Source organism: Rattus norvegicus, chromosome 18, assembly GCF_021556685.1.
Source record: "Rattus norvegicus strain SHRSP/BbbUtx chromosome 18, alternate assembly SHRSP_T2T, whole genome shotgun sequence".
Taxonomy (NCBI): domain Eukaryota; kingdom Metazoa; phylum Chordata; class Mammalia; order Rodentia; family Muridae; genus Rattus; species Rattus norvegicus.
Window position 1 is genome coordinate 72,604,578 of NC_141551.1, and position 24,915 is coordinate 72,629,492.

The window sequence follows — 24,915 nt, forward strand, 5'->3', positions numbered from 1 at the left end:
TATTTAAGATAAGCTTCTGTTGGGCTGGAGAAATGGCTCAGTGGTTAAGAACACTGACTGCTCTTCCAGAGGTCCTGAGTTCAAATCCCAGCAACCACATGGTGGCTCACAACCATCTGTAATGGGATCTGATGCCCTCTTCTGGTGTGTCTGAAGACATGTACATTGTACTCATATAAATAAATAAATCTTTAAGAAAAAAAAAAAAGATAAGCTTCTGTCCAACACAGAATGCGGCTGTTCGGGTTTCCTATGTTGCTGTTATAAAAACCCTGACAAAAACAACTTCAAGAAGAATGTATTTCCATGTCAAAGTTCATCGCAGCAGAGAAGTCAGAGGCAGAAGCTTGCAGCACCTGGCCACCATCACTAATCAAGGGTGGAGAGCAACGGATGTCAGCCTGCTGCTTGCCTGCCTACCTGGCTAGCTTTCTTCCTTCTTATAAAGTTCAGGGCCTCTCCCTAGGGGATAGTGTCACCCGCAGTGGCTGGGTCCTCACACACCAATTAAGGCAACCAAGACAGTCTAAGAGATGGGTCCACATGTCAATCTGATCAAATTGAGGTGCTTCCCAGGTAATTCCAGAGTATGCCGAACTAACCAGAACATTGGTCTTACAGAATTGTGGGATTTTAATAGAATATCTTTTATTCATTGATAGTTCTATACATGCCAACAATTCATCTTGATCATATGATTCTCGTTTATTTTCTTTTATTGCTTTAAACAGGTTCTCACTCTGTAGTCCAGGATAGTCTGGAACCTGTTCTATATATCTCAGGCTGGCCTTGAACTGCTGATCCTCCTGGCTTTGCCTATGAGCCTGAGACACCATGCCTGATTCACAAAACTTTAAGTCAATGGTATAAAGTCTGCCAGACCTACAATCTCTTTTTGTTTGTGCCTTTCAAATTAGCATAGGAAATCATCTTCTGAATTAAAAACTAAGAATGAGTCGCCAACAAATGGTCAATAGAAAGTCTAAGTGGGGGTGTGCCCCAAACATGGACACAATTAGATGCTCAATTAACTTCTGTCTACCAATGAGAAGACGCCCAGGAGTGAACATCTAATCTAGGGGTCTTGTTTGTCTGTTTCAATGATCTGGCTGTTTATGTCTCCCTTCATTTCCTTTGTGGGCTATTGTGCCAAGAAAATGCTTCCATTATCAGATTCAAAATTGAATCCTATGATACTGTAGCCTGAGGAAAAGGAAGCGTTGAGCGTCATTCCCAGCTTTAGACCCCTAAGATATTTGGGAAATGGTACTGTATGTACACTGCACACAACAGTAGTGCCTTCAATCTCCTTTACGGGTGCAGGGGAGATTAATTTGCACGAGCTTGTTTCAATTTCTGTAATAAGATCTAAATTGCGCGCTGGGCTTTCCATCTCAAAAACAAAGTTAGGAAGGAGACCTCTCTTGTTTCAAGTGCTTTTTATTATAGTTCTAGTCTACAGTCCTCAAATCTAATACTCATGGGCTTCCGTAGATATGCCCATGGGTTCTAATCAGTTTTTGATTGTTTTCTGGTTACCCCTGATTCTATCAAGCAATTTCCTGTATTTCAAAGGTCGTACATGTCAAAAGGCCACTGGAACTATATGTTCTAGTTCTAAAACCAGAAATAGAAAGTTCCAGAATCCAGGAAAGAGACTATTGCATTTAACGCAGAGCCAGAATCGATCAACTGCATTCCTGAATATAAAAACAAGTTTTGAGGTAGATTTGTAGTGGAAAAGTCTGTAACTTCGCCTTCTGGGGAGGCTGAAGCAGCAGCCAGAGTAAAGACCTGCCTTGACTACAGCATGGACAACTTAGCTTATGTCCAAATAAAAACCAAAAAGCTAAGATGGCGCTCAGGGGCAGAACGCTTGCCTCGTGTGCCTAAGGTCTTGGGTTCAACAAGAGCTAGCGCTGAGGAGGGAAACTCGTTTATAGCCATGATATTAAATAGTCTGCAGGAGGAGGCCCTCCAGAGTCTCGGGAGTTTGAATATTGGTCCTGGACAGTGACGCTGTGCCGGGAGTGTTAGGTGGTGCAGCTTTGTTGAAGGAAGTGCACGGCTACAGGAAGCCTGTGAGGAAAGGGGCTTTGTGTCATTTGTAGGTTGCTCTCAGCTTCATGCTTGTGCTTCTCAGCTTTCTGCTCCGACTGCCCTGCCTGCTGTCTGCTGCCATGATGTCCCTGACAGCAGACATCACGACAGACTCCAACGTTCTCTAACTGTGAGCCCAAATAAACTTTTATGAGTTGCCTTGGTCCTGCGATTCTATCACAGAGACAAAAAGTAACCAATACAGATATGAATTGGCTATTGGATTGGGGAATTCAGCAAGAGATTGAAAGCCTTTGGAAGCAAGAGAGATTCCCATACCATGCCACTGTTATTGAACACTGAACAAGGGTTAGAATAAAGGTCATTCAAAAGGTCATGTTTCTACATCCAACAGAAATGTACACGGGATGCAGGTGCGGTACACACATGGGACGCAGGCGTGGTATACACTTGTCATCTCTCTGGGAGGAAAGTCAAAGTTCAAGGCCAACCTGGGCTATGTGAGCCCCTGTCTCGAAAAGGAGGGAAAGGCAGTGAGATGGCTCAAGGACGAAATGAAGCTGCCACCAAACCTACGGAGTTTGATCCCTTAGGTTTACACAGTAGGTAGGAGGAGGACTGACTCCCTCCCACCAACTGTCCTCCGACTTCCACACTCACAAATGTGTGGGCACACACGTCTTTAAATAATAAACCAAAAACTAAAAGTGAAAGTATAGTGTGGTAGTTTGAATGAGAATGCCCCCGACCAGCTCTGATGTTTGAATATTTTTCCCCAGTTTGTGGAATTGTTTGGGAAGGATTAGGAGGTATAACCTTGTAGAGGAGGTTCATCCCTCGAGTGGTCTTTGGGGTTGCAAAAGTCCACAACATTCCCCCATCAACTCGATCTCCCTCTGTCTTGTGCTTGTGGATCAGATGTGAGCTCTCAGCCAATGTGCCATCACCATGCCTGCCTGCCTGCCGCCGAGCTGCCCGCCATGACGGTCATGGACTCACCCTCTGAAGCTGCGAGCTCCCATGCCTGCCTGCTGCCGTGCTCCTGGCCCCACTCCCTGCCATGATGGTCATGACCTCATTCTCTGATGCTGTGAGCTCCCGATACACTGCTTCTTTTATAAGTTGCCCTGATCATGGTGCGAGAGAAAGTAACTAAGATAGAAACTAGAAGATCTTCAGATCCACCTCTAGGTTTTTCTGGGTTAAGGAAACAGAATGGGTTGGTTTCCGTTTGTCTGTCAGCATGTATGCCCTCTCTGCCCCTCTGGCTTAGTTTTGTAGAAACTCACTAGATAACTAAGGCTGCCTAGAACACTATGTAGTACAGCCTAGTCTGGAATTATATCATCCTGGCTCCACATCTCAAGGGCTAGAATTATATAAAGTATGCTGTACACTTTATATGCCCAGCTGTCAGTGTGTAAAACTGAAAACTTAATTATTTGAATTGTAAAAGTTATAATACTGAGGACACTGAAAGCAGTGATGGTAGTCAAGACCTTTTAATCTAATAAATTCTAATAATTCTAAACCTTTTGAGACAGTGCCTCACTATGAAGCTCTAGCTGGAACTCTGCAGTGTAGACTCAGAGATCCACCTGCCTCTGCCTCTGCCTCTGCCTCTGCCTCTGCCTCTGCCTCTGCCTCTGCCTCTGCCTCTGCCTCTGCCTCTGCCTCTGCCTCTGCCTCTGCCTCTGCCTCTGCCTCTGCCTCTCTGCCTCTGCCTCTGCCTCTGCCTCTCTGCCTCTCTGCCTCTCTGCCTCTCTGCCTCCTCTGCCTCTGCCTCTGCCTCTGCCTCTGCCTCTGCCTCTGCCTCTGCTGCCTCCTCTGCCTCCTCTGCCTCCTCTGCCTCTGCCTCTGCCTCTCTGCCTCTGCCTCTGCCTCTGCCTCTCTGCCTCTCTGCCTCTCTGCTTCTCTGCCTCTCTGCCCCTCTGCCCCTCTGCCTCCTGAGTGCTGGAATTAAAGGCCTGTAACACTAGGCTCAGGGATCTGATTTGGTGTTGGAGGGTCTCCCTGTAGCCCAGGCTGGCCTACAATTCACTGTAGAGTCCAGACTGCTCCTGAACTTGCAGCAATAGTCCTGTCTCAGCCTTCCAGCTACTATGACTGTCGATATAAGCTACATACTGGGTTTTATGTTTTTAAAGCATTATGAGTGTATATGGGTATGCGCTTTGTCTCTACAGAGGACATGGGTGTTGGAGTCCTCCTGATCTGGAATTACAGGCGATTTCAAGTTGGCCATCAAACTCCTCTGTGAGTGTGAGTGTGAGCAGTGAGTGCTCTGAACTGCTGGGCTATCTCTCTGGCCTCTAGTTCTACGGGTTTTTTGTTTGTTTGCTTGTTTGTTTTTTATTTATTTATTATTTATATGAATACACTGTCACTGTCTACAGACGCACCAGAAGAGGGTATCAGATCTCATTACAGATGGTTGTGAACCACCATGTGGTTGCTAGGATTTGAATTCAGGACCTCTGGAAGAGCAGTCAGTGTTCTTAACTGCTGAGCCATCTCTCCAGCCCTAGTTCTACGTTTTAATAGTAAATAAAATGTAGCCCTTCTGGCTTAAGGGTAGGTGCTCTCCTGACACTGGATGTGTCATGGGATACTCTGTCACAGCCTGCTGGCGATACTGAATGGTCGCAATGTATAGCCATCTGGTCCATTCAGGGAAGTCTTCACTTATTTTTAATTATTATTACTATGCAGACCAGACAGAAGTCACAGAGATCCACCTGCCTCTACTTCCCCACGTGCAGAGATTACAGGCAAACCCACTACACCTGGCTAGGAAGAGTGTCTTTGATGTATATCTTCAATATCTTCAGAGCATCCATACCTGGGAAAGCAACCAGACACAGGGCTTTTTGTCTGGAGACACACCTGTCTTTCTCTTTAGTTTTCTACTGTGCTCACGCTGGACCTAGGCTATTAGAATTCAGTTTCTTCTTTTCTTCATCTGGGGGTGTATGCAAATTCACTGGACTTTTCTGACCTGGGCTGCTTTTTTTCCCCTAATATAGAGATTTAGAACTCTCTAAAGTGGTTTGGTAAAAGTGATCATCAATCCCTGATGATGTTCTGATGATTTGACCAATCGGTAGTGGGCAGGAAACAAAGTCTAGCCAGGGTAGCCCACCAACAGATAGCACATAGCAGTTAAAGCATGGATTTCAGCCAGCAGAGGGGACACCTGTCAGGACCAGCGTCTCCCGCTTGAGCTTCAGCCAGCCTCGGACATGAGCATGCAGCAAAGGTCGCTGCTAGAGGCCAGAGGCCGACCTGCGCAGAGCTGAGGAACAACCCTACTACCTTGCTGCTAGGAGGTGGTTGCACCAGGGACAGTGATGGCAGCCGAGAGGGTGCTTGGCGCAGTGCTGAAGCTGCAGCCCTCCTGGCTCCCAGCGCTGACCCTGAGAAGCTGTGGTAAGACCTGAAGAAACTCTAACCATAGGCATTCTTGTGGAGACCTGTACAAGGTAGATGGTTTACAACTTGATTCGCTCCCTCGCCAAAGACTTGAAGAAGCTAGCTCTGCTGGGCCCCACCCGAGCCTGGCCCACAGGATTTTGGAGACAGCCGAGATTGAAAGCACCCCGGGGATACTCTTCAGGGGAATCATAATTTCAGTGCGACCCCATAAACATGACAGCACCCAGGAGCCAACTCCATAGCTGAGAGCATCCGCTCAGAGAGGGCAGAAAGCGGGAGCACCAGGGTCCCTTATATTAGAGGACCCATAACTGGGAGAGGAGACACCCGCAGCTCCCTCCCCACAGTTGTACCAGCTTCTCCTCTACATCAGGAGCCTTCTCACGACCACCATGTGCCAGGCCTTCTCATGCTCAGCTGTCCTGTCCCTATCCCACGGCAGCGAACCACAATCTATCACTAAAGAATCCCAGGCAATGCTTGGGAAAGGCCTTCTGATATAGGTGGGCCTCGAGAGAGTCCCCAGGGGAGAGATCGCATGAGTAAGAGCAAGAACAGGAAGTCAGCCTGGTGGGTGATGAGAAATAACCAGCTCTGAAGCGCCAGAAATCCCACAGGGCCTTTTCAACAGCAGAAAAACCAAGGCTGCCCTCAGAGGCAGCGGGAGGCGCCGGCCGCCCTCTAGTGGTGGCTGGAAAGAGAGGAGAAGGGAGAGCCAGTGCAGGGTCGCTAAATGTTTGCCCAATGGCAAATGGCTGCAAACAGGCTGGAAGTGCCTAAGTGCTTGGAGGAAAGCCAATCTGACCCAAAAACACCAGATCCAAACTGCTGGAACAGAGTAGACATGGTAGCGGCGACAGTGGCGGCAGACCCGGTGCCGGGGCGGAACAGATTTCAAGCATTCCCAAGTTACTGAAAGAGAAGCCTCATATATCCAGTGGGTATGGAAGGTCTGCGAAGGAAGAGTCCTTCGTCTTTGAGACTGCTCTTGCAGAGGTCCTGAGTTCAATTCCCAGCAACTATGTGATGGCTCACAACCATCTGTAATGGGATCCGATGTCCTCTTCTGGTGTGTCTGAAGACAGCTACAGTGTACTCAGATACGTAAAATAAATAAATCTTTAAAAAAATAAAAATGAAAAGAAAAAGACAACGAAAACGTCAGCCTCCACTCAAGGAAACAAGAAGTTTAAAAGGGATTAAAAATCTTGGGCATATGCATATATACATATACATATACATATACATATACATCCACTGTGTACAGAAACAAGTCAGGGAAAGTGCAACCTGTGAAAGCAACTGGGGCAGGCTGAAAAGATCTCCCCTGCAGCCACGGCACAGCCACACCCTGCATTACCCAGGCTGTAGGCCACCAGTGGGTATCCTTCCAACCAGATGGGGAAAACACCCTTTGCTCCAGGGATAGGAGAAAGAGGAGGGGCTGGTCTATGAGGTGATGGGCTGGACAGTGTATTCTGCAGCCTTCAGCTGTGGCTTTACAAGGCAAATTCATCTGAGGAGGGACAGGAATCCCCAATTCTGTCCTTGAGCCAGCTCTGCAGGAAAGCATGTCTACTCAGCTATATGGCATAAAGAGGCATAACCAAGAACTACCTGAGAAACAGACCAGTTACAGAAAATTCACTGTCACAGGGAGAAAATCCTGAAAAACGCAGTTCTGGTGGGAGGGGCAGCAGTCTCAGACAAGGCCGGAATCCCACCAACCCCTCCCACACGGAAACCACCCCTGCCAGCAGTGCCAGCAGTAGGAGCAACTTGAATCATACAGTTCACACCAGTCCCAGCACCAGAAGGGTTCTCACCATGACAATGGTCAACATCAGGAAATCCACTGCTTGGGAAACTGCCCTGCTTGTGGCCAAGAAGATAAACCATTAGAAATCTGGCCCAAAGAGAAGCCAAGAGCCCTCCTTGCAGTGAAATCTAGAAAACTAGAGTCTTTCTTATGACCCCAACCAGGGCTCTGAGCTCTGCAGTTCTCCAGGGCAGTGACTGCCATGCTCTGAGCTCTGCAGTTGTCCAGGGCTGTGACTGCCATACTCTGAGCTCTGCAGTTGTCCAGGGCTGTGACTGCCATCCCACATTGCAAGTGCTCGTTGTTAAATACCTGGACAGTGGTAGTATTTGTATAAATAAATCTCTGGGTAGCACCGTATGAACCGAGAAATTACTAAAGCATTATTCAAGGGAGCTTTGCCAAATCTCAGACTAAAGAAAGACTTCTTGGATACCCAGAATCCTAAAGTTTTTGGCAGTTTTTGACATATTTGAAGCCTGCTAATTTTCTTGAGAAGGGGTCTTTATTATGTCGCTCTGGTGCTCTTGGAATTCACTGTGTAGACCAGGCTGGCCTCAAACTCACAAGAGATTTATCTGCCAGCCTCTGCCTCCTGGGTGCTAAGATTAAAGGCATGAGCCCCTACATCTGGCTTTATCTTGTTTTTACATCTATATGAACTATATTTGTATTCAACACCTTTTCTAAAATTCATTTTAATTAACATCAATTAATTGTGTGAAATAATGGGTTTTATGACCTTATATTTGCATATGGTGTGCTTTGAGCACATTCCCTCTATCGATCGCTGTCACTTGTCCCCTCTGTCCCTCCCACTGGTCCTATTCCTATTTGCTTCTAACATTATTTCTGTCTTAGTTAGGGTTTCTATTGCTGTGATGAATCACGATGACCAAGGTAACCTGGGGAGGACAGGGTCTCTTCAGCTTTCGCTTCCACAGCACTGCTCATCACTGAAGGGAGTCGGGACTGGAACTCAAACATGGGAGGAACCTGGAGGCAGGAGCTGATGCAGAGGCCATGGAGAAGGGCTGCTTACTAGCTTGTTCCCATGACTTGCTCAGCCTGCTTTCTTATAGGACTCAGAACCACCAGCCCAGGGATGGCACCACCCACAGTGAGCTGGGCCCGCCCCCATCAACAACGCATTAAGAAAATGCCTTAGAGCTGGATCTACAGAGATGTTTTCTCAATTGAGGCTCCTTCCTTTTAGATGACTCTAGCTCATGTCCGTCTAGCTGACATAAAACTATCCAAGACAATAACTTCTTTTAAAGAAAAAAGATTCTGGATTCTGCCTATGAGATGCATGTATCTTTCTGGCTTCTTCTGTCAAACACTGTGATGGTGTCACCCATTCCCCTGCATCATTTGTTCCCTGTGTTTATATACTGGATTTCTTGATTAGTGTGAATATGTAAAGACAATAACAAACAGGAAATGCATAGAAAACCTTGTAAAAACGAGCCAGGCAAACGGTAGCACACACGTGCAACCTCACTGCTTGACATGTAGACTCTGTAGGACTACACGGTGAATGGAAGGCCTGAGTCGGTTATGTAGTTGTGTCTCAAGGGAAAACAAAACAAAACAAAACAAAAAAGGAGCTCTCCAAAGTCCTCCTCTTTTCCCGTAGTGATGCTACGGTCTCTGCTAAAGGCTCTCCTGCAAGTCCTGGCAAATAGTCTTCCTTGTTCTCACTTGACTACTTTTCCACTTTCCAGAGATATTTATCTATGTTCTCTTGTCTTGCCATGGCCCAGCAAGCCAGGAAGGCCAGGGGGTAAAGATAATTCTCTGGAGTTCAAGGCCAGCCTAGGCACATAGGTGCATGTGCACACACACGCGCGCGTGCGCACACACACACACACACACACACACACAGAGAGAGAGAGAGAGAGAGAGAGAGAGAGAGAGAGAGAGAGAGAGAGACTCTAGAACAGCCATTTCTCTTTGAGGAGTTTCTCTTTGTTGTGCACCTGTATGGAAGTTTGTGCATATTTCTGCTCCACAAAATATGGTTATGGCCTTTGAAGCCACCTTTTCCAAGGCATTTACCACTCTAAAGAGTCTTGGCCAGGCATCACAATATACCCCTTTAGTCCCAGCCTCAGGAGACAGCATTGGCAAAGCTCTGTTGAGCTCAAGTGCAGTCAGGGCTATATGGTAAGACGCTGTCTCCAAAAGCAAAAAACCCGAGAGCCTGTGTAGTGATGCCACCTTCTAAGTGCTCTGGTCACAAAAGCAGAATCTAGGACCCAGCACATTGGAGAGCTGGAAGACATCAGAGGCTCTGTTCTAGAAATAAAAGATGTCAAGTTGCTTTAGCCCAGTTTCCTGTCCCAGTTCTTTGTCTTGGAGTGTTTGGGAGACATAATCTCACTATTTAACCTTAGCTGGCATCAAGCCTCCCATCCCAGCCTCCAAGCATTCAAGTACATGTTTGTACCACACCTGGCCCCTTTCTCTACTCTATACAAGGCCCAGAAAATTCCAATCCCGAAACTGAATCTGGAAGTTCTTAAATTGCCAGCATTGCTCTTTGACATTCTGTGGGATTTACTGCCCCCACCTCCTTCAGAGATCTTTTCCTTTGTGGTTGCTAATATTTTGTGGCCTGAAAATCATCTTCCCTGCCTGGTGTGTCAGCTGTGGTGGTTTCTGTGAGGAAGGCCCCCAAAGGCTCATGTATTTGAATGTTTGCCCTCTAGATGGGGAACTACTTGAGGGAAGGGTTATGAGGTGTGGGCTTGTTGGAGGAGGTGTGTCACTGAAGGAGAGCTTTGAGTTTCAGAAAGCAGATGCCAGGCCCAGACTCTCCTGTTGCCTCCAGCTTTTGGATAAGGATGTTAAGCTCTTAGCTATTGCCCCAGCGTACCATGCCTGTCTACTGCCATGCTCCAAGCCATGACTGTCATAGAATTACCCTCTATGGGGCAAATAGGAACAGCTCCCATAGACTCATGTATTTGAATGCTTGGTCATTACTGAGTGGTACTACTTAACAGGGATTAAAAAGTATGGCCTTGTTGGAGGAAGTGTGTCCCTGGTGGTGGGTCTTGGGTTTTAAATGCTCAAGCCAGGCCCAGGGTCTCCCTGCTGCCTGTAGAGCCAGATGCAGAACTCTCAGCTACTATCCAGTACCACATCTGTCTGAAAGTCACCATGCTGCCCACCATGCTAACATGGACTGGATCTCTGAACTGTAAGCCAGCCCCAATTAAATGTTTTCCTTTATAAGAGTTGCCATGGTCATGGTGTCTCTTCACAGCAGTAGGACACTAAGACGTCCTCTGAAACTATAAGCAAGCCCCTGTTAATGTTTTCTTTCATAAGTTACTTTGGTCACCAGGCAGTGGTGGTGCACACTTTTACTCCTAGTACCCAGGAGACAAAGGCAGTTTATGAGCTTGGGGTCAGCTTGGTCTACAAAGTGAGTTCCAGGACAGCTGACGTTACATACAGAAATCCTGTCTCAAAAAAAACAAAGCAAAAAACAAGTTGCCTTGGTCATGGTGTCGCTCCACAGTTGTTATTAGAGTTCTCTAGAGAAACAGGACATATCGAATGAATCTCTCTGTAGAGAGAAAGGGAATTTATTAGAGTGGCTTACAGCCCATGGTCCAACAATGGTTGTCCACCAACACAAAGGTCCAAGACTTCAGTAGTTGTTCAATCTATGAGGGTAGATGCCTCATCTGGTCTTCAGTATAGGCCGGAATATCAGGAAGCAGCCTTTAATGCCAGTGAAGAGACTTGCTAGGGAAACGATGAGAAAGCAAGCAAGCAGAGAGACAGACGGACAGACGGCTTACTTCTTCTATGTCCCTTATCTAGGCTGCCAGGAGAAGGCGTAGTCCAGATTAACGGTGAATCTTCCCAACTCAAAGATCTGCGTTAGAAGTGGGTCTTCCCACTTCAAATGATTTGATTCAGAAAAAGGAATCCCTCACAGGTATGCTCAGTCATCTAGTTCATGCCAGATGTAGTCAAGTTGACAACCACAAACACCATCACAACAGCCATTGAAAGGGCACTAGGCAGGACATGCCTGTTGTCCCAACACTAAGAACTGGAGTTCAATCAAGGTCATTTTCAGCAACAGCTGAGCTTGAAGTCAACCTGGACTACAGTGACCCTGCCTTACAACAGGGACAACTGAAACCAAGAATATTCTCCCCAAGTATTTAGGGACAACATTAAGGAGGGTGAAAGGACACATGTGGTAAGAACACAGTGAGACCCTGTCTCAGAAACAAACAAAGCCAATTAAACATTCAACTGTAATGTCATCCTACTACACCAGTCCTGGGTAAAGGCATGAAGGGATCCAAGTTGGCACACGAGAAGATGCATGCACCTCCATGTTTACTGAGACATAACTCACCACAGACAAGTTGTGGAACTAGTCCAGATGCCTACAGTGGGGGAATGGACAAAGTGGATACCAATGTGTTGTTGCTAAGGCAGAAACAAAGACCTGAGGGACTCTTCTGTGATGCTATTTTTTATGAATAAAGACTAAGAACAAAATTACATCATTTGCAGAAAAAGTGGATAAAACTGGAGATTATCATGCTAAACAAAATAAGTCAGTATCAGAAAGACAAATGTCACAGTTCTTTCCAATGTGCAGCATCTAGGTTGTTTTGGGTTTGGGGTTTTGGTTTTTGGTTTTTAGTTTTTAAGCAGAGTAAGGTAGTACATGCCTGTAACCCAACACTCGGAGTGCTGAGGTGGGAAGACTGGAATGGCCAAGTCCAGCCTGGGTTATGTAGCTAGTGCCAGGCTAGTTAGGGCTATACAGCAGGACCCTGACTTGATAAATAAACCAGAGACAATTTAGGGAGAGCACAGAACCTAGTAGGAAGGAGACAAGGGATGAGACAGGGTTACAGGGTGGGAATATACTTAAAAGTGCATTCTGGGAGTTGGGGATTTAGCTCAGTGGTAGAGTGCTTGCCTAGCAAGCACAAGGCCCTGAGTTCAGTCCCCAGCTCCGGAAAAAAAAAAAAAAAGTGCATTCTGCTCATGGATGGAAACGGCATAACAAGGCCCACTACTTTGTAAAGTTAATATATGGAAAAGAAAGACTTTCAACACAGGTAATAAAATAAGGGGACACAGGATGAAGAAATTATTCCCTTCTGTATAAAAGAAATATAAAAGCCCATATGCTATTATGACGCATAAAGGAATAGGACGTTACTGACGGTTGTCTCCTCCATACTGCAACGTTCTCTCCAGGAGGGGTTGGTGCTCATGAGACTCAGGAGGTCAACAAACCTCACAGGTCTAGGGAAAGCCAAAGCTTGCAAGATTCACTGGGGCCCCTTTGCACAGCGACAGCTGCAGAAAACACCTGCTGGGCTGGGCGGGAGGCTGAGCAGCAGCTGCTGGGAGGGGACCCTCTGCTCTGACCTGTCACTGGCAGGAAAATGAGTGGAGCTGGAGATGATCGTGCTAAACAGTGTCAGCCAGAAACATAAAAACAGTACCGTGTGCTCCCTGAGATATGCAGGGAACTGCCTGCAAGCTGTGCACTGTTCCAGATGTGTGGGGAGAGCTCCAGATGTGCAGTTCTTGGGAGTCCTGCTGGGGTGGGCTTTGCAGTGATGAAGCTGCTCTTGACTCAGTTCTGGTCCTGTAACTAACCCCTCACCCACACTCCTGCAGGAACCCCAATAAAAACTCGATTCGCCAAGTTGGATTTTGACGCCCTTGCCCTCGTTACTTTGGTTGGCCATGGGTTTCCTTCCTGGGGTAAGAGTGTGTGTGTGTGAGAGAGATGCATTGAATCTCCCTATGAAAAGTGTCTCATAACGAAGGGTAAGAGATAAACTGGGCAAGAGTCAATTGTAGGAGAGATGGCTCAGCAGTTAGGAGAACTGACTGCTCCACCAGAGGTCCTCAGTTCAATTCTCAGCCACCACATGGTGGCTCACAGCTACTCTGATGCCCTCTCCTGGCACATAGGTGTACATGCAGATAGAGTACTCATACATTAAATAATTGGTTTTTAAAAGAGTCAATTGTAGGAAAAGTGGCATTGACTTTTTATTTTACACTTTTCTGTTTGTTTTTGAGACAAGGTCTCTTACTATGTAAGCCTGGCTTGGAACTTGCGATGTAGGCCAGGCTGCCCTCAAACTTGCAACGTTTCTGATGCTTCTGTCCCTGAGTGATGGTACTACAGACATGTGGATACGTGCCAATACATTCTATAAACAAGCTCTTGCTTGGCCCTGCTAGCTTTTTTTTCTTTTCTTTTTTTCGGAGCTGGGAACTGAACCCAGGGCCTTGTGCTTGCTAGGCAAGCGCTCTACCACTGAGCTAAATCCCCAACCCCGGCCCTGCTAGCTTTGAACTGTCCGTGAGGCGGACCTTAGCCTACCAAGTCCCAGGATTTAAAAGGACATGGCTCAGCGGTTAAGAGCTCTAACCGTTCTTCCAGAGGTCCTGAGTTCAAATCCCAGCAGCCAGATGGTGGCTCACAACCATCTATAATAGAATCTTATGTCCTCTTCTGGTGTGTCTGAAGGTAGCTATAGTGTGCTTATATATAATAAATAAAATTAAAATATTACAAAAATTATAAAAAGTGGTTACTGCATCAAACCTGTTTCCACGTTTGTGTCTTTATAAAGATCAAACTGTGTGGAGGCTGCAGAGATGGCTAATGATTGAGAATACTTGGTGCGGGGTTGGGGACTTAGCTCAGTGGTAGAGCAATTACCTAGGAAGCGCAAGGCCCTGGGTTCGGTCCCCAGCTCCAGAAAAAAGAACCAAGAAAAAAAAAAAAAGAATACTTGGTGCTATACCAGAGGACGGGGGTTCAGCTGACTGGTGGCTCCCACAGTGGTACTCTCACAACTGCCCGGTGCATATACATGGTTCTCTCTCTCTCTCTCTCTCTCTCTCTCTCTCTCTCTCTCTCTCTCTCTCTGTCACACACACACACACACACACTTCTTAAATCTACTATAGTAAGCCTAACATTTATACACAACAAAATGTACCCAACTGAAGAGTACAGAGGGCTGGAGAGGAGGAGAGCACTGGCTGTTGTGCAGAGGACCTGGCTGCAGTGAGCAGCGCCCAGGTCAGGCTGCTTACACGTGCCTGCATCTCCAGTCCCAGGGTATCCATTATACTTAGGGTTTCCAATTCCTGTGGAGAGACCCTGTGACCCCAGAAACTCTTATAAGTGGGGCTGGTTTAAGTTTCAGTGGTTCGGTTCACTGTTATCATGGTGGGAAGCACTGTGTGCAGGCAGACATGGCACTGAAGAGGTCGCTGAGGGTTCCACATCTGGATCTGCAGGCTGCAGGAACTGAGAGTGCACCATAGGGCCTGGCTTAAGTATTTGAAACCTCAAAGCCCACCCCCAGTGACACACTTCCTCTAACAAGGTCACACCTCCTAATGCTACTCCCCAAATGTTCAAATCTATGAGTCTATAGGGCCATTGTTATTTAAACCACGACAGCATCTGCCTCCCTCTTCTGGCCACCAGGAGCACCTGCTCCCACTCAGGTACACACATATATATACAATGGGGAGAGGGACCAGATCAATGAGTTTTAAGAAACATGCGCGGTTAATAAATACTCTTCTGAAATTTAGAACCTTCCTATCATAAGATACCCTCTCTCCTGGACGGTGATTAGCAGAGTCGATTCTGGTTGCCTGTTGGCCGGAAGTTGCCTCCAGCTCCTTGCCACGCTGGCTTCTAAGCAGCAGCTCACAATATCACGGCCCAGCGCTTGCCTTGACAGTCGGGGAGCTATTTCTCTGGCTTGGAGGCTTTGGAGGTTTTACAATCTATAGGACCAAGTTTGGCCATAATCTCTTCATATACTTTTCTCCTTCCCAACTTCACCCTTGATTAGGAATTTGTATTTCGCTGGGCTGTGCCCTTCATTCTGTTCCTTCAGACTTTCTCTGTGTGCTTCAGTTTACGTCATTTCTTTTTTTTTTTTTTTTCTTTTTCTTTTTTTTTTTTTCAGAGCTGGGGACTGAACCCAGGGCCTTGTGCTTGCTAGGCAAGCGCTTTACCACTGAGCTAAATCCCCAACCCCGGTTTATGTCATTTCTACTGTGGAGTCTTCAGCCAGGGAATTTGTCACTCAGGAATAGTACTATGCTTTTTTTTTCCCCCCGGAGCTGGGGACCGAACCCAGGGCCTTGCATTTGCTAGGCAAGCGCTCTACCACTGAGCTAAATCCCCAACCCCAGTACTATGCTTTTCAACTCTTGAAGTTCCATTTTATTCGTGTGTGTGTGTGTGTGTGTGTGTGTGTGTGAGAGAGAGAGAGAGAGAGAGAGAGAAAGAGAGAGAGAGAGAGAGACAGGGTCTCAATATGTGGACCAGGCTAACTTCAAACTCAAAGAGATCCAACTGCTCCTGCCCCTGAATGCTAGGATTAGCCCAGTGGTGGTGATACACGCATTAGATCCAAGTAGGAGTAGGGGACAGTAGCAAGCAAATCTCTGAGTTTGAGACCAGCTTGGTCTCCAGGACTACCAGGGCTACACAGAAAAACCCTGTCTCCAAAACAACAACAACAACAACAACAACAAAACAGACAGAGAAGACAGAGGAGAGAGACAGAGACTGAGAGAGACGGAGAGGGGAGGAGGAAAGGCGTGTGTCTTACCCCAGCTTCCCATTTCTCATTATTGTGCTTTTCTCCGCCTTATGGTCATGTTTTCTGTCAAATCTGTAAGGATATTTTGGCAGGGTGTTTGTTTACGTGTATGTCTTTCCTGCGTGTATGACTGACTGTGTACTAACTTTGTGACTGGTGCCAGAAACCAGAACAGGCACAGTATCGTCTTAGTGGGTACAGAATGACACAGTTCCTGCTCCAGGTACAGGGACAACAGGTGTGGGTCTCCAACAGTGTAGAGAGCCGCTGTGTGCATAAGGCTTGGTAGTATAATAATGTACATGTTCTACATTACTCCTTTAAGGAATGTCCTCCTTGTTAATGTTAATGACTCCATGATAATCAGGCAGCAGGAGTCTAGCAGGCAAAGGTGTGGCTAATGTCTTAGCAAAATGGTATATGCCTTAAGGTTGGGGGAAAAAACTCTAAGAACATGAAAATATATTTCTCGATTGTGCAAAAACTAAGGATGTGATATGAATTATGAGGGACTTCACAAATCTAAAGGAACAGAGGCAGCTACACTATGAGCCAGCTTGTTAAAAAGATACAAAGACAGGATGATACAAGTGCAGGCAGATTCCTGAGTTCAAGGCTGGGACAGAGTAAGGTTAGGCCCAGATGTGGTAGAAATGGTCATTTCAGGAGGTGGTCCCACCCTGCTAGCTTAGCAACTGTGCTTAGCAGAGGCATGCAGATCTCTGAATTCTTTTGCAATGTTAAAACAAAATGTGTGCTGGGTATCCGGATGCTCATTCATAGGATAACCAAAAGGGAACCAGAAGTAAATGACTGGATTGATATGTAAAATGAAAGACTGGGCTTAAGATCTGTAGGAGATGAGCTATCCAGAGGAGAGAACTGCTGGGGGAACTGTCTTGAGCAGAACACACACACACACACACACACACACAGAGAGAGAGAGAGAGAGAGAGAGAGAGAGAGAGAGAGAGAGAGAGAGAGAGACCAAAGAACGGAAAGCTGGAAAGCTCTCTCCAGCACAGCAAAGGCCTCAGGTTGGACCATGATGAGACTTTGAGCCGTTTGTTTCACCATTCCCAGACATGCTCTCCACACCAAGCCTGGCCCTTGGCAAATGATTGTTAACAGCAGGTGATAGGAGCAGCACCTTGGCCTCTGCAAGAGAGTGCTTTTCATTGTTGAGCCAGTTCTCCAGCCCTGTTGACTAGGCATTTTTTTAAGTGCTTGCTTACTAATTTGTTTTGTTTTCTGTAATATTTCTGAATCAATTTGAAATTGGCAGCTTTTTTTTTTCTGGCCTCGGTTTTTCTTGTTTCTTATGGCTTTAGTAATTTTTTATCCTGTGATAGCCATTGAGGATATCAATTAAGACTTTTTTGTTTCCTCTCTTTTAAAACTCTATTAAAAAATTTCAGGGGGTACCTGTTGGGGTCAGAGGGAAATCCAGGGGAGCTGACTTTCTCTCTCGACCATGCAGGTTCCGGGGGCTGAAGTCAGGCTTTCAAGCTCAGTGACAAGCACCTCTCCCCACTAGGCCATCTGTGAAGCTTGTCTGTCTCTTGCATAAGGTCTAAACCAACCCAAAATTTACTAGTCAGTCCAGGCTGGCCTTGAACTAGCAATCCTCCTGACCCAGTTTACCACGTGCTGGGATTATAGGCCACCAATGGGTCTGAGGGTGTCCAAAGTTTAGGGTACTCTTTTTTTTAATTTTATATATATATATATATATATATATATATATATATATATATATATATATATATATATATATATCTGAGTACACTGTAGGTGTCTTCAGACACACTAGAAGAGGGCATCTAATCTCACTACAGATGGTTGTGAGCCTGTCTTAGCTTTTCACCTGTGTCCACTTCAGTTAAACACTCCTTCACGTGTTTGCCCAAGCAAAACACCATCCAACTGATTTTCCAAAGAGCCCTTAAGTTTCCACTTCAAAGCTCTCTCCTCTCTATGACTCTAATCCCCAAATTCCAATGATAAGCACCCCAAACTCCAACCTGTCTCAGCAAACCTGCCATGCTCTTGGGTCTCTCCTTCCTATGCCAGAATCCAGGCACTGCTCTCCCCACCACACTGCCTAAAGTCAATGCCCCAGTGCTGTGTCTTAGTTTAGTTTCCTTTGTTCTGTGTGTGTGCACACACATAAACATGCATGTGCACCCACTCACATGTTCATACGTGTACACTCACTCACACATGCTAGAGAACTAAGTCAGGTATCTTCCTCAATATTTCTGCACTTAGGTTTTTTGCTTGTTTGTTTGTCTGTTTGTTTAGCACAGGGTCTCTCCCTAACTCTGAAGCTTGCCAATTTGGCTGAACTGGCTGACCAAAATAAGGCGTGGTGAATTCTTCGTCTCTGCCTGCTCAAGCTCTGGGGTTGGAGGCGCCTACCACTACGCCACTCTCTCTTTAGATGAGTACTACAGATTACACTCAGGTCTCGACAGCCAGAGAACTAGAGCGTGGACCAGCTATCGATCGAAGTTTAAGGTGGAAGACCGCACCAACTTTTAAAATTAAGGTCTCACTGTGCAGCCCTGGCTGAGCTTTCTGTGCAGACCAAGCTGGCCTGGAGTTCAGAGATTTACCTGCCTCAGCCTCCCAGGTGCTACGATTACAAGTGTGCACCATCATGCCCAGCCGTGTATCAGTTTAAAGGTACTTTTCAGGTATATCTGGGTGAGGCTGGAGATGGGGCTCAGAAGTTATAAACACTTGCTGTTCTTCCAGAAGATCTGAGTTCCCAGCACCCTGGTTGGTTAACTGGCAACTACCTATAACGCCATCTCTGAGAGCTCCTGTGCCTTTGGCCTCTGCAGGCATCTGCGCACACGTGGTGGATACACATACATATAAAAATAAGACCAGGGATAGAGGATGGCTCTACCATTAAGAGCATTTACTGCTCTTGTGGAGAACCTGCATTTGGTCTCTAGCACCCGGAACTGCCTTAAGTGCCACTCCAGGGGATCGAAAGTTTCCATGAACACCTGCACTCACACGTGCATATACTCACACATATTTACATACATAATCAATCAATCAAATCTCAAAAATTACAATCTTAAAAAAAAAAGATGTATCTGGGTGATGAGATTTATATTTCTTTGTGGCTAAAAGTAGAACCTAACCGGTCACGGTGGCTCATGGCAATAAGAATGTTTGAGGCAGAGGCAGGAGGATCATTACAAATTAGAGAACAGCATAATCTACAGAGTGACTATCTCAACCCTCCTCCCCTAAATAAGTTACTTATGCAAACAAAAAAGTATGGATGTTTTTAATGCAAAATCTGGATATTCCTGGTGGTGGTAATTTATCTTCATGGTTATATCCTGATGCTGGCAAAGTATTTCAGCTTGTCTGAGAGGTGTCCCTGTCTTGTCCAGGTTGAACCAGAAGAATGTGGTTCAGCAACGATGTTTCATGCATTTATATTCTGGGTTTTTGTTTTGCTTTGTTTGGTTTGAAACATGGTCTTGCTAGCTATTTAGCTCATACTAGCCTGGAACTTACTATACAGGCTGCCTTTGAACTCTCAGTAGTAGTCCTCTGTTGTTGTAAAAATATAAAAAATAAAAAAGTATTGGTGTCTTTTACCTGCTAGGTCTGCACCACGGTGTCCCAAGATATCTGCTAGATATCTTGGCCGGAAACACATCCCAGCCGCACACTTTCCTACACTCAAACCCTCACATAAAAGAACACACAACACAATAATCTTTGACCCAATTGGTAAGATATAATCGCCCACTCAAACATACAATACCCAGTGCCATCCATCCCTTAGGAACATTGATAACAACCTGTAAATACACAGAGCAGAATCTTAACATCACCTGCCATGACTTCTCACCCTCTCCTCTGTCTCCTCCTCTTCCTTCAAACTTCTCCCCCACCCCAATCCTTCCTTTTCCTCCAATGACAGGCCTCCTTCTATCCTGTACCTGCCCCTCACCTGTACTTGACAAATTCAATGGGGAGGTGGTTCTGGTGAAGTCACCTGAGTTCTGAGTGTGAGACTAGGCAGCTGTCCTTGGGGCAGTGGAATTAGCATCAAAATACAGATAACTTCAGGACAAACCACAACAGACCTCCTGCCTCTGCCTCCCACTTGCTGGGATTATACCAGTGCATAGTACATCACGATGTAGCTTTTAAAGCCACAGCAATTTGAAAGATGCCCACAAGGCTGCAGTCATGGTCAGTGTTGAAGTAGTTAATCTTCCTTGTGTAAGAACAAAGCAAAAACATAAAACACATGTTACTTAAAATTCAGTTTAGCTTTATGGTGATTCAGAATTTGTTTAATTAGTATTTAGAACTGAACATTGTTTATAGCTATTGGTATTTCAATAGATGCTTAAATGTTTCGAACATTTAAAGTTTAATAAGCCTCAGTTCTTTGAAGGAAAACACTGAGGTAATTAAATTTTCAATTACTTGTTTTTTTTTTTAGGGATCCATGCAATTAATAAAAGCTAAGGCATTTAAGGCTCATTTTAAAAGTTAGTCAATGCTTCATCAATTAGCCGAACACATACTGGGTAATTTTTAATACAAGAGGCTCACCTTAGGCAAAGCAGAAACCTCTTTATAAAGTACATGAGGAAAAAAAAGTGCACAGCCTTCACCAAAGAGCCCCTTCCGATCAGCTGAAACTGGGTGAGAAACAGGAAAACTGGCTTTGGGCCCCACTTATCTGCAGTGTACAAAAGAGCGTGTGGCTCAGGCTTTCCAAAAAACCATTCCTGGACATTAATCCAGTCAGTATTTGCTTCTAATTATGTTCACATTTAAAACACTGACGCTACCACTCCTTACAACCTGCCTGGTCTCGGCATTTCAGAGGTTCTTGTATTTGAGTTGAACTTCTAAACAAACAAAAAACCACAGAGGTATACAAATTGGATATAACCTTATTTCTGTTACTTTGTTTCTTTCGACAAGGTCTCACTCCGGTATCTCAGGCTGGCGTGGACCCTGACCTCTACCCTCTGACCTCTGCCTCCTAAGACCACAAGCACCCGCTACCAAGCCCCGTATATGCTGTGCTGAGGATGGAACTGAGGGCTTCCTACATGCTACGGAGATGCTCTACCAATTGATCTATATCCCTAGCCCTTGGATATGGTCTTATTTTAATTAAACACTAAATTTTAAAATACTAGAAGAGAAAATCTGCCACCCAAAGTCACCAAGAGCATCAGCGTTTCATAGATTCTTGAGACACAAATCTGTATTCATCAGGGTTCTCCAGAGAGAAAAATCTGTAAGATACACCATATATGTGCGAGTATGTATGAGCCTACACACACACACACACACACACAGTGGGGTGGAAGGTGAGGCATCCATTGGAGTCCTGGGGCGTCTGGGTATCAGATGGCAGACTATACATTTCCAATGTCTTACATAAAATGTAACAGTGTTTACACACAATCTTCACATATCATTTCTGGGTTATGTATCCATTATAAATTCTTCCTAAAGGAGGAAGCAAAGGCGTGAGGCACAGGAAGAGAGGGGAGAAAATTATCTTAAAGTGTGTTACACTGTTTTTCAGGACTGAGGGCATGAATTCCTTCAAGCCAAGTAACCAGTGGTAAATCTGAGACCAGTCTGGGCCACACCAGACACACGGAAGGAAACACTCTGGAAATCTTAATATGGCATCTTAATTAAACGATTACAATCCCGTGGACAGCCAGTGCTCTTTGTAAGGATTTCACCAGTCACCTCCTCCTCTCTACCCTTTCCCTTCCTCGGGACCTCAGATCAACACAGTCCCGTTGCATGTAACCCTGTGCATAGCTACACATCGCTTTGGCGCCATCTAGGGCCCAAAACAAAACAAACAAACAAAGAAGACTTGGATCTTTGTCTTTGAAGCTTCAGAGAACTTGGGGTTTAGGGGGTTTTTTTGTTTTGTTTTGTTTTTGTTTTTTTGTTTTGTTTTTGAGAGTATGTTGCATATGGACAACAGATAATAAATGAATTACAGTTAGACAGCTTTTAATGTACAGACTCTAGGGGTTTGGAGATCTGTCTGATCAGAAAGAAATGTGTCTGCTGCTGAGGGAGACAAAGTGGAGAGTGGCAAGAAAAAACTCTGGGACAGTTTTCTGTCTCACTATAGTGTTCCATAGGTCTGGTCATAGGTCTGGGTTTGTTTTTTCCAAGTATAATGGAAATCCACTAAAAGAATCCCAGCCAAAGAGTAGCGACCGACAAAGAGTGGAGAGAGGCAACCTCAACAGGACAGATAAAAGACTACTGAGGTGTGGCAGGCAAGGGCTCAGCGGGCATCAGGATGAGGGCAGTAACGTGAGCTATTAAAGTTATAGACTTAGAATAAAGACCATTTGTTGATGTTTTCCTTCTGTAGGGAGCTGTGGGAGACCGGGAGTTCTCGTTTTGATATTGTTGCACTACTTCAGAGTCAGAGAGGTGGGAAAGGCATAGGTGATGACAAAAGAGGTTGAAAGTAGGAACTGAGCCATCAGCGACCATTACATTCTCCGTACAGCACATTCCTGAAACAAGGGTCCCATACCGAGCAGAGTGGGCTAGAAGTAGTTTGGAGTTTTCCTATGTATGGATGGAAATGAAAGCACGGAGATACGTAAATCCATTTAGGCCCGTGCTGTATTTATAAGCTTGGTGTGTGTTTATGATGCCAGTTTCACAAGTCCATCCTAGTTTGTTTCAGTAAGTCAGACTGGAGCCCAAGGGTCCACTTTCATTATGAGACAGTGCTTCTGATTCTCATGCAGGTGGTTCCGGCTCAGAGCGGAGAGGGGCTTAAACAACGGCCAGAGTGAGGAAGTAGCAATTTCCAGGGTAGCCTGCTTCCTCTGGAACGTGCAGAGGTTAGAAGGTAGAGAGGATACCTGACAGCAGGCTGTGTATTTTGGGTGTGTGGCATTATTGGCACTTTAAAGAGTAGTAGAAGAACTGGAGAGATGGTTTGGCAGTTTGGAAACACTGGCTGTTCTTCCAGGGGTGTCTAGGCTCAGTTTCCAGCACATGTATTGCAGCTTACAAACCAGTAACTCCAGTCCCTGAGGCTCCAATGCACTCTTCCGGCACTGAATACGGGTGGTGCACATACACACACACAGATAAAACACTCATACACACAAAATAATTTCAGGTTTTTTTTTTTAAGGTAAAAGACACGAGGGTAGTGATTCTTATCTACCCAATGTAGTCGTCACCTGTGGAGCTTTAAAAAAAAATCAATAGAAAGAACTCATCCTGGATCCTTGAGTAGACTCCAGATGTCCGTATTTCCTTGGCTTTAATTTTATTCATCTTTCCCCACCACCCCCCCACCCCCAGTACGCACAGTATTGTTTTGCTGCTCGGTGCCTGCAATACGGTAAGCCTTCAATTCATGTTCACTGTTGTGGAAATATTGCTGGCAGTAGCAGACGACCCACACCGCAGGACACCATGGAATGTATTGTAAATTCACGAAACCCTCGTTTGAAAAGGACCACAGTCAATTCTCTTACTTCAAATGGATACCCTGAAGGAGAAGGGCCAGTGTAAGGCCGATGAGCTCTAGACTTGGTAATGGCAACTGAGAACCTAAATCTAGAAATCTACCTCCAGGCCAATGCTTTGTTCGTCTGTTTCACTATGTATCCTTTCTAGCTGGCCTGGCACTTGCTATGTACACCAGGCTGATTTCGAACTCACAGAGGCCAGCCTGTTTCTACCCCGGATGCTGACCCTTAACTCAAAAACCTCATTTTGCACACTTCAAACTCACATCAACAAGCAGCTTAACCTAACCCTCAAAATCCGATTTCCTTAAGTCACAAACCGACCGTGCAGCTCTAATTCAAAAAGTTCAAAGTCATTCCCAAATCGTCCACGGTTCTCCCCTTAATGTATCCTGCTTAATGATCACCACTTCAAAGCCAGCCTCCCTAAGGAAACCTAGAGCTACTGCGCTTGCGCCACTTCAGCGGCCGCCCCTGTCGCCATAGCAACTAGAGACTCGCGAATCTGTTGTAACAAGAGTTCCTGGTACAACCCTGGGTTTTGCTTGTTTGGGGTAGCTTTCCTTACCGCCTCCCGCGCCTGGTGCGTGAGTTTGAGAGTCTGGTAAGAAAGCTCCATTAGACAATGAGTCAAGGACCACGAAGAGAGAAGAGTAGCGGGCCACTAGCTGACTTGTGTCTGCTGGAAACCGGACGCTTAACCAGCCCGCCCCCGTCGGGATTGGCCAGGGCCCAGACGTCCCAACCAATCACCGGCCACAGACGGATTCTTCAAGGAGTCAATCAAGGTTAGACTAAGCGTTTGATCCAGAGCGTCTGCGTGATCCCAGTCAATCTAAAGGCCGAGAGGGTATGATTAGTAGAACCGTTGCAGGTGGGTTTTGCGAGTGTTGGGGTTCTCCTAATTCATACTGTACTTGACCTTGGGTCTGGGCAGCTGTTGAGGGGGTTGGCTACGCGTAAAGGTTTGGGAATTATCCGCAGGTTTTCTTCGAAATCGTGCCCCAGCCTGAAAGGCTACCAACACTGTGACTGTCAGGGACTTTAGGAACATGAGTCTTGCACCAGGTTCCCTCTTTCATCTGCCTTTGCTTCAGACCAATTCCGCTAGGAGTGGTAGAATTTCCTCTCCTGTTTTCTTATAAACTCATTTATGACTTAAGTGGTTCCCCCCTTTTTAAAAAGATGTGTGGGGTTGGGGATTTAGCACAGTGGTAGAGCGCATGTTCCCCTGGAGCTGGAGTTGCAGACAGTTGTGAGTTGCTATGTGAGTGAGTGCAGGGTCCTCTGGCAGAGCAAGAAGCACTCTTGGCCACACTGTCATCTTTCCAGCCCCGCTGTTTCTTGCTTCCAACTTTCTGAGGTAGGATCTCGTCGTGCAGTACAGGCTGACCCGCCACTC

At 45.9% G+C, this 24,915-nt stretch overlaps 1 protein-coding gene across 4 annotated transcripts in view; it reads right to left on the minus strand.

Moving 5' to 3' along the window:
- The window catches only part of Katnal2 (katanin catalytic subunit A1 like 2), a 75,949-nt gene extending 51,727 nt beyond the window's left edge, over positions 1–24,222 (minus strand). For all 4 annotated transcript variants that reach the window (NM_001432435.1, NM_001432433.1, NM_001432434.1 and 1 more), the window contains 1 exon segment: positions 24,082–24,222. In NM_001432435.1, the coding sequence (NP_001419364.1) occupies positions 24,082–24,132 (51 nt within the window). In that variant the 5' untranslated portion in view covers positions 24,133–24,222.
- Between the last annotated feature and the right edge of the window lie 693 nt (positions 24,223–24,915).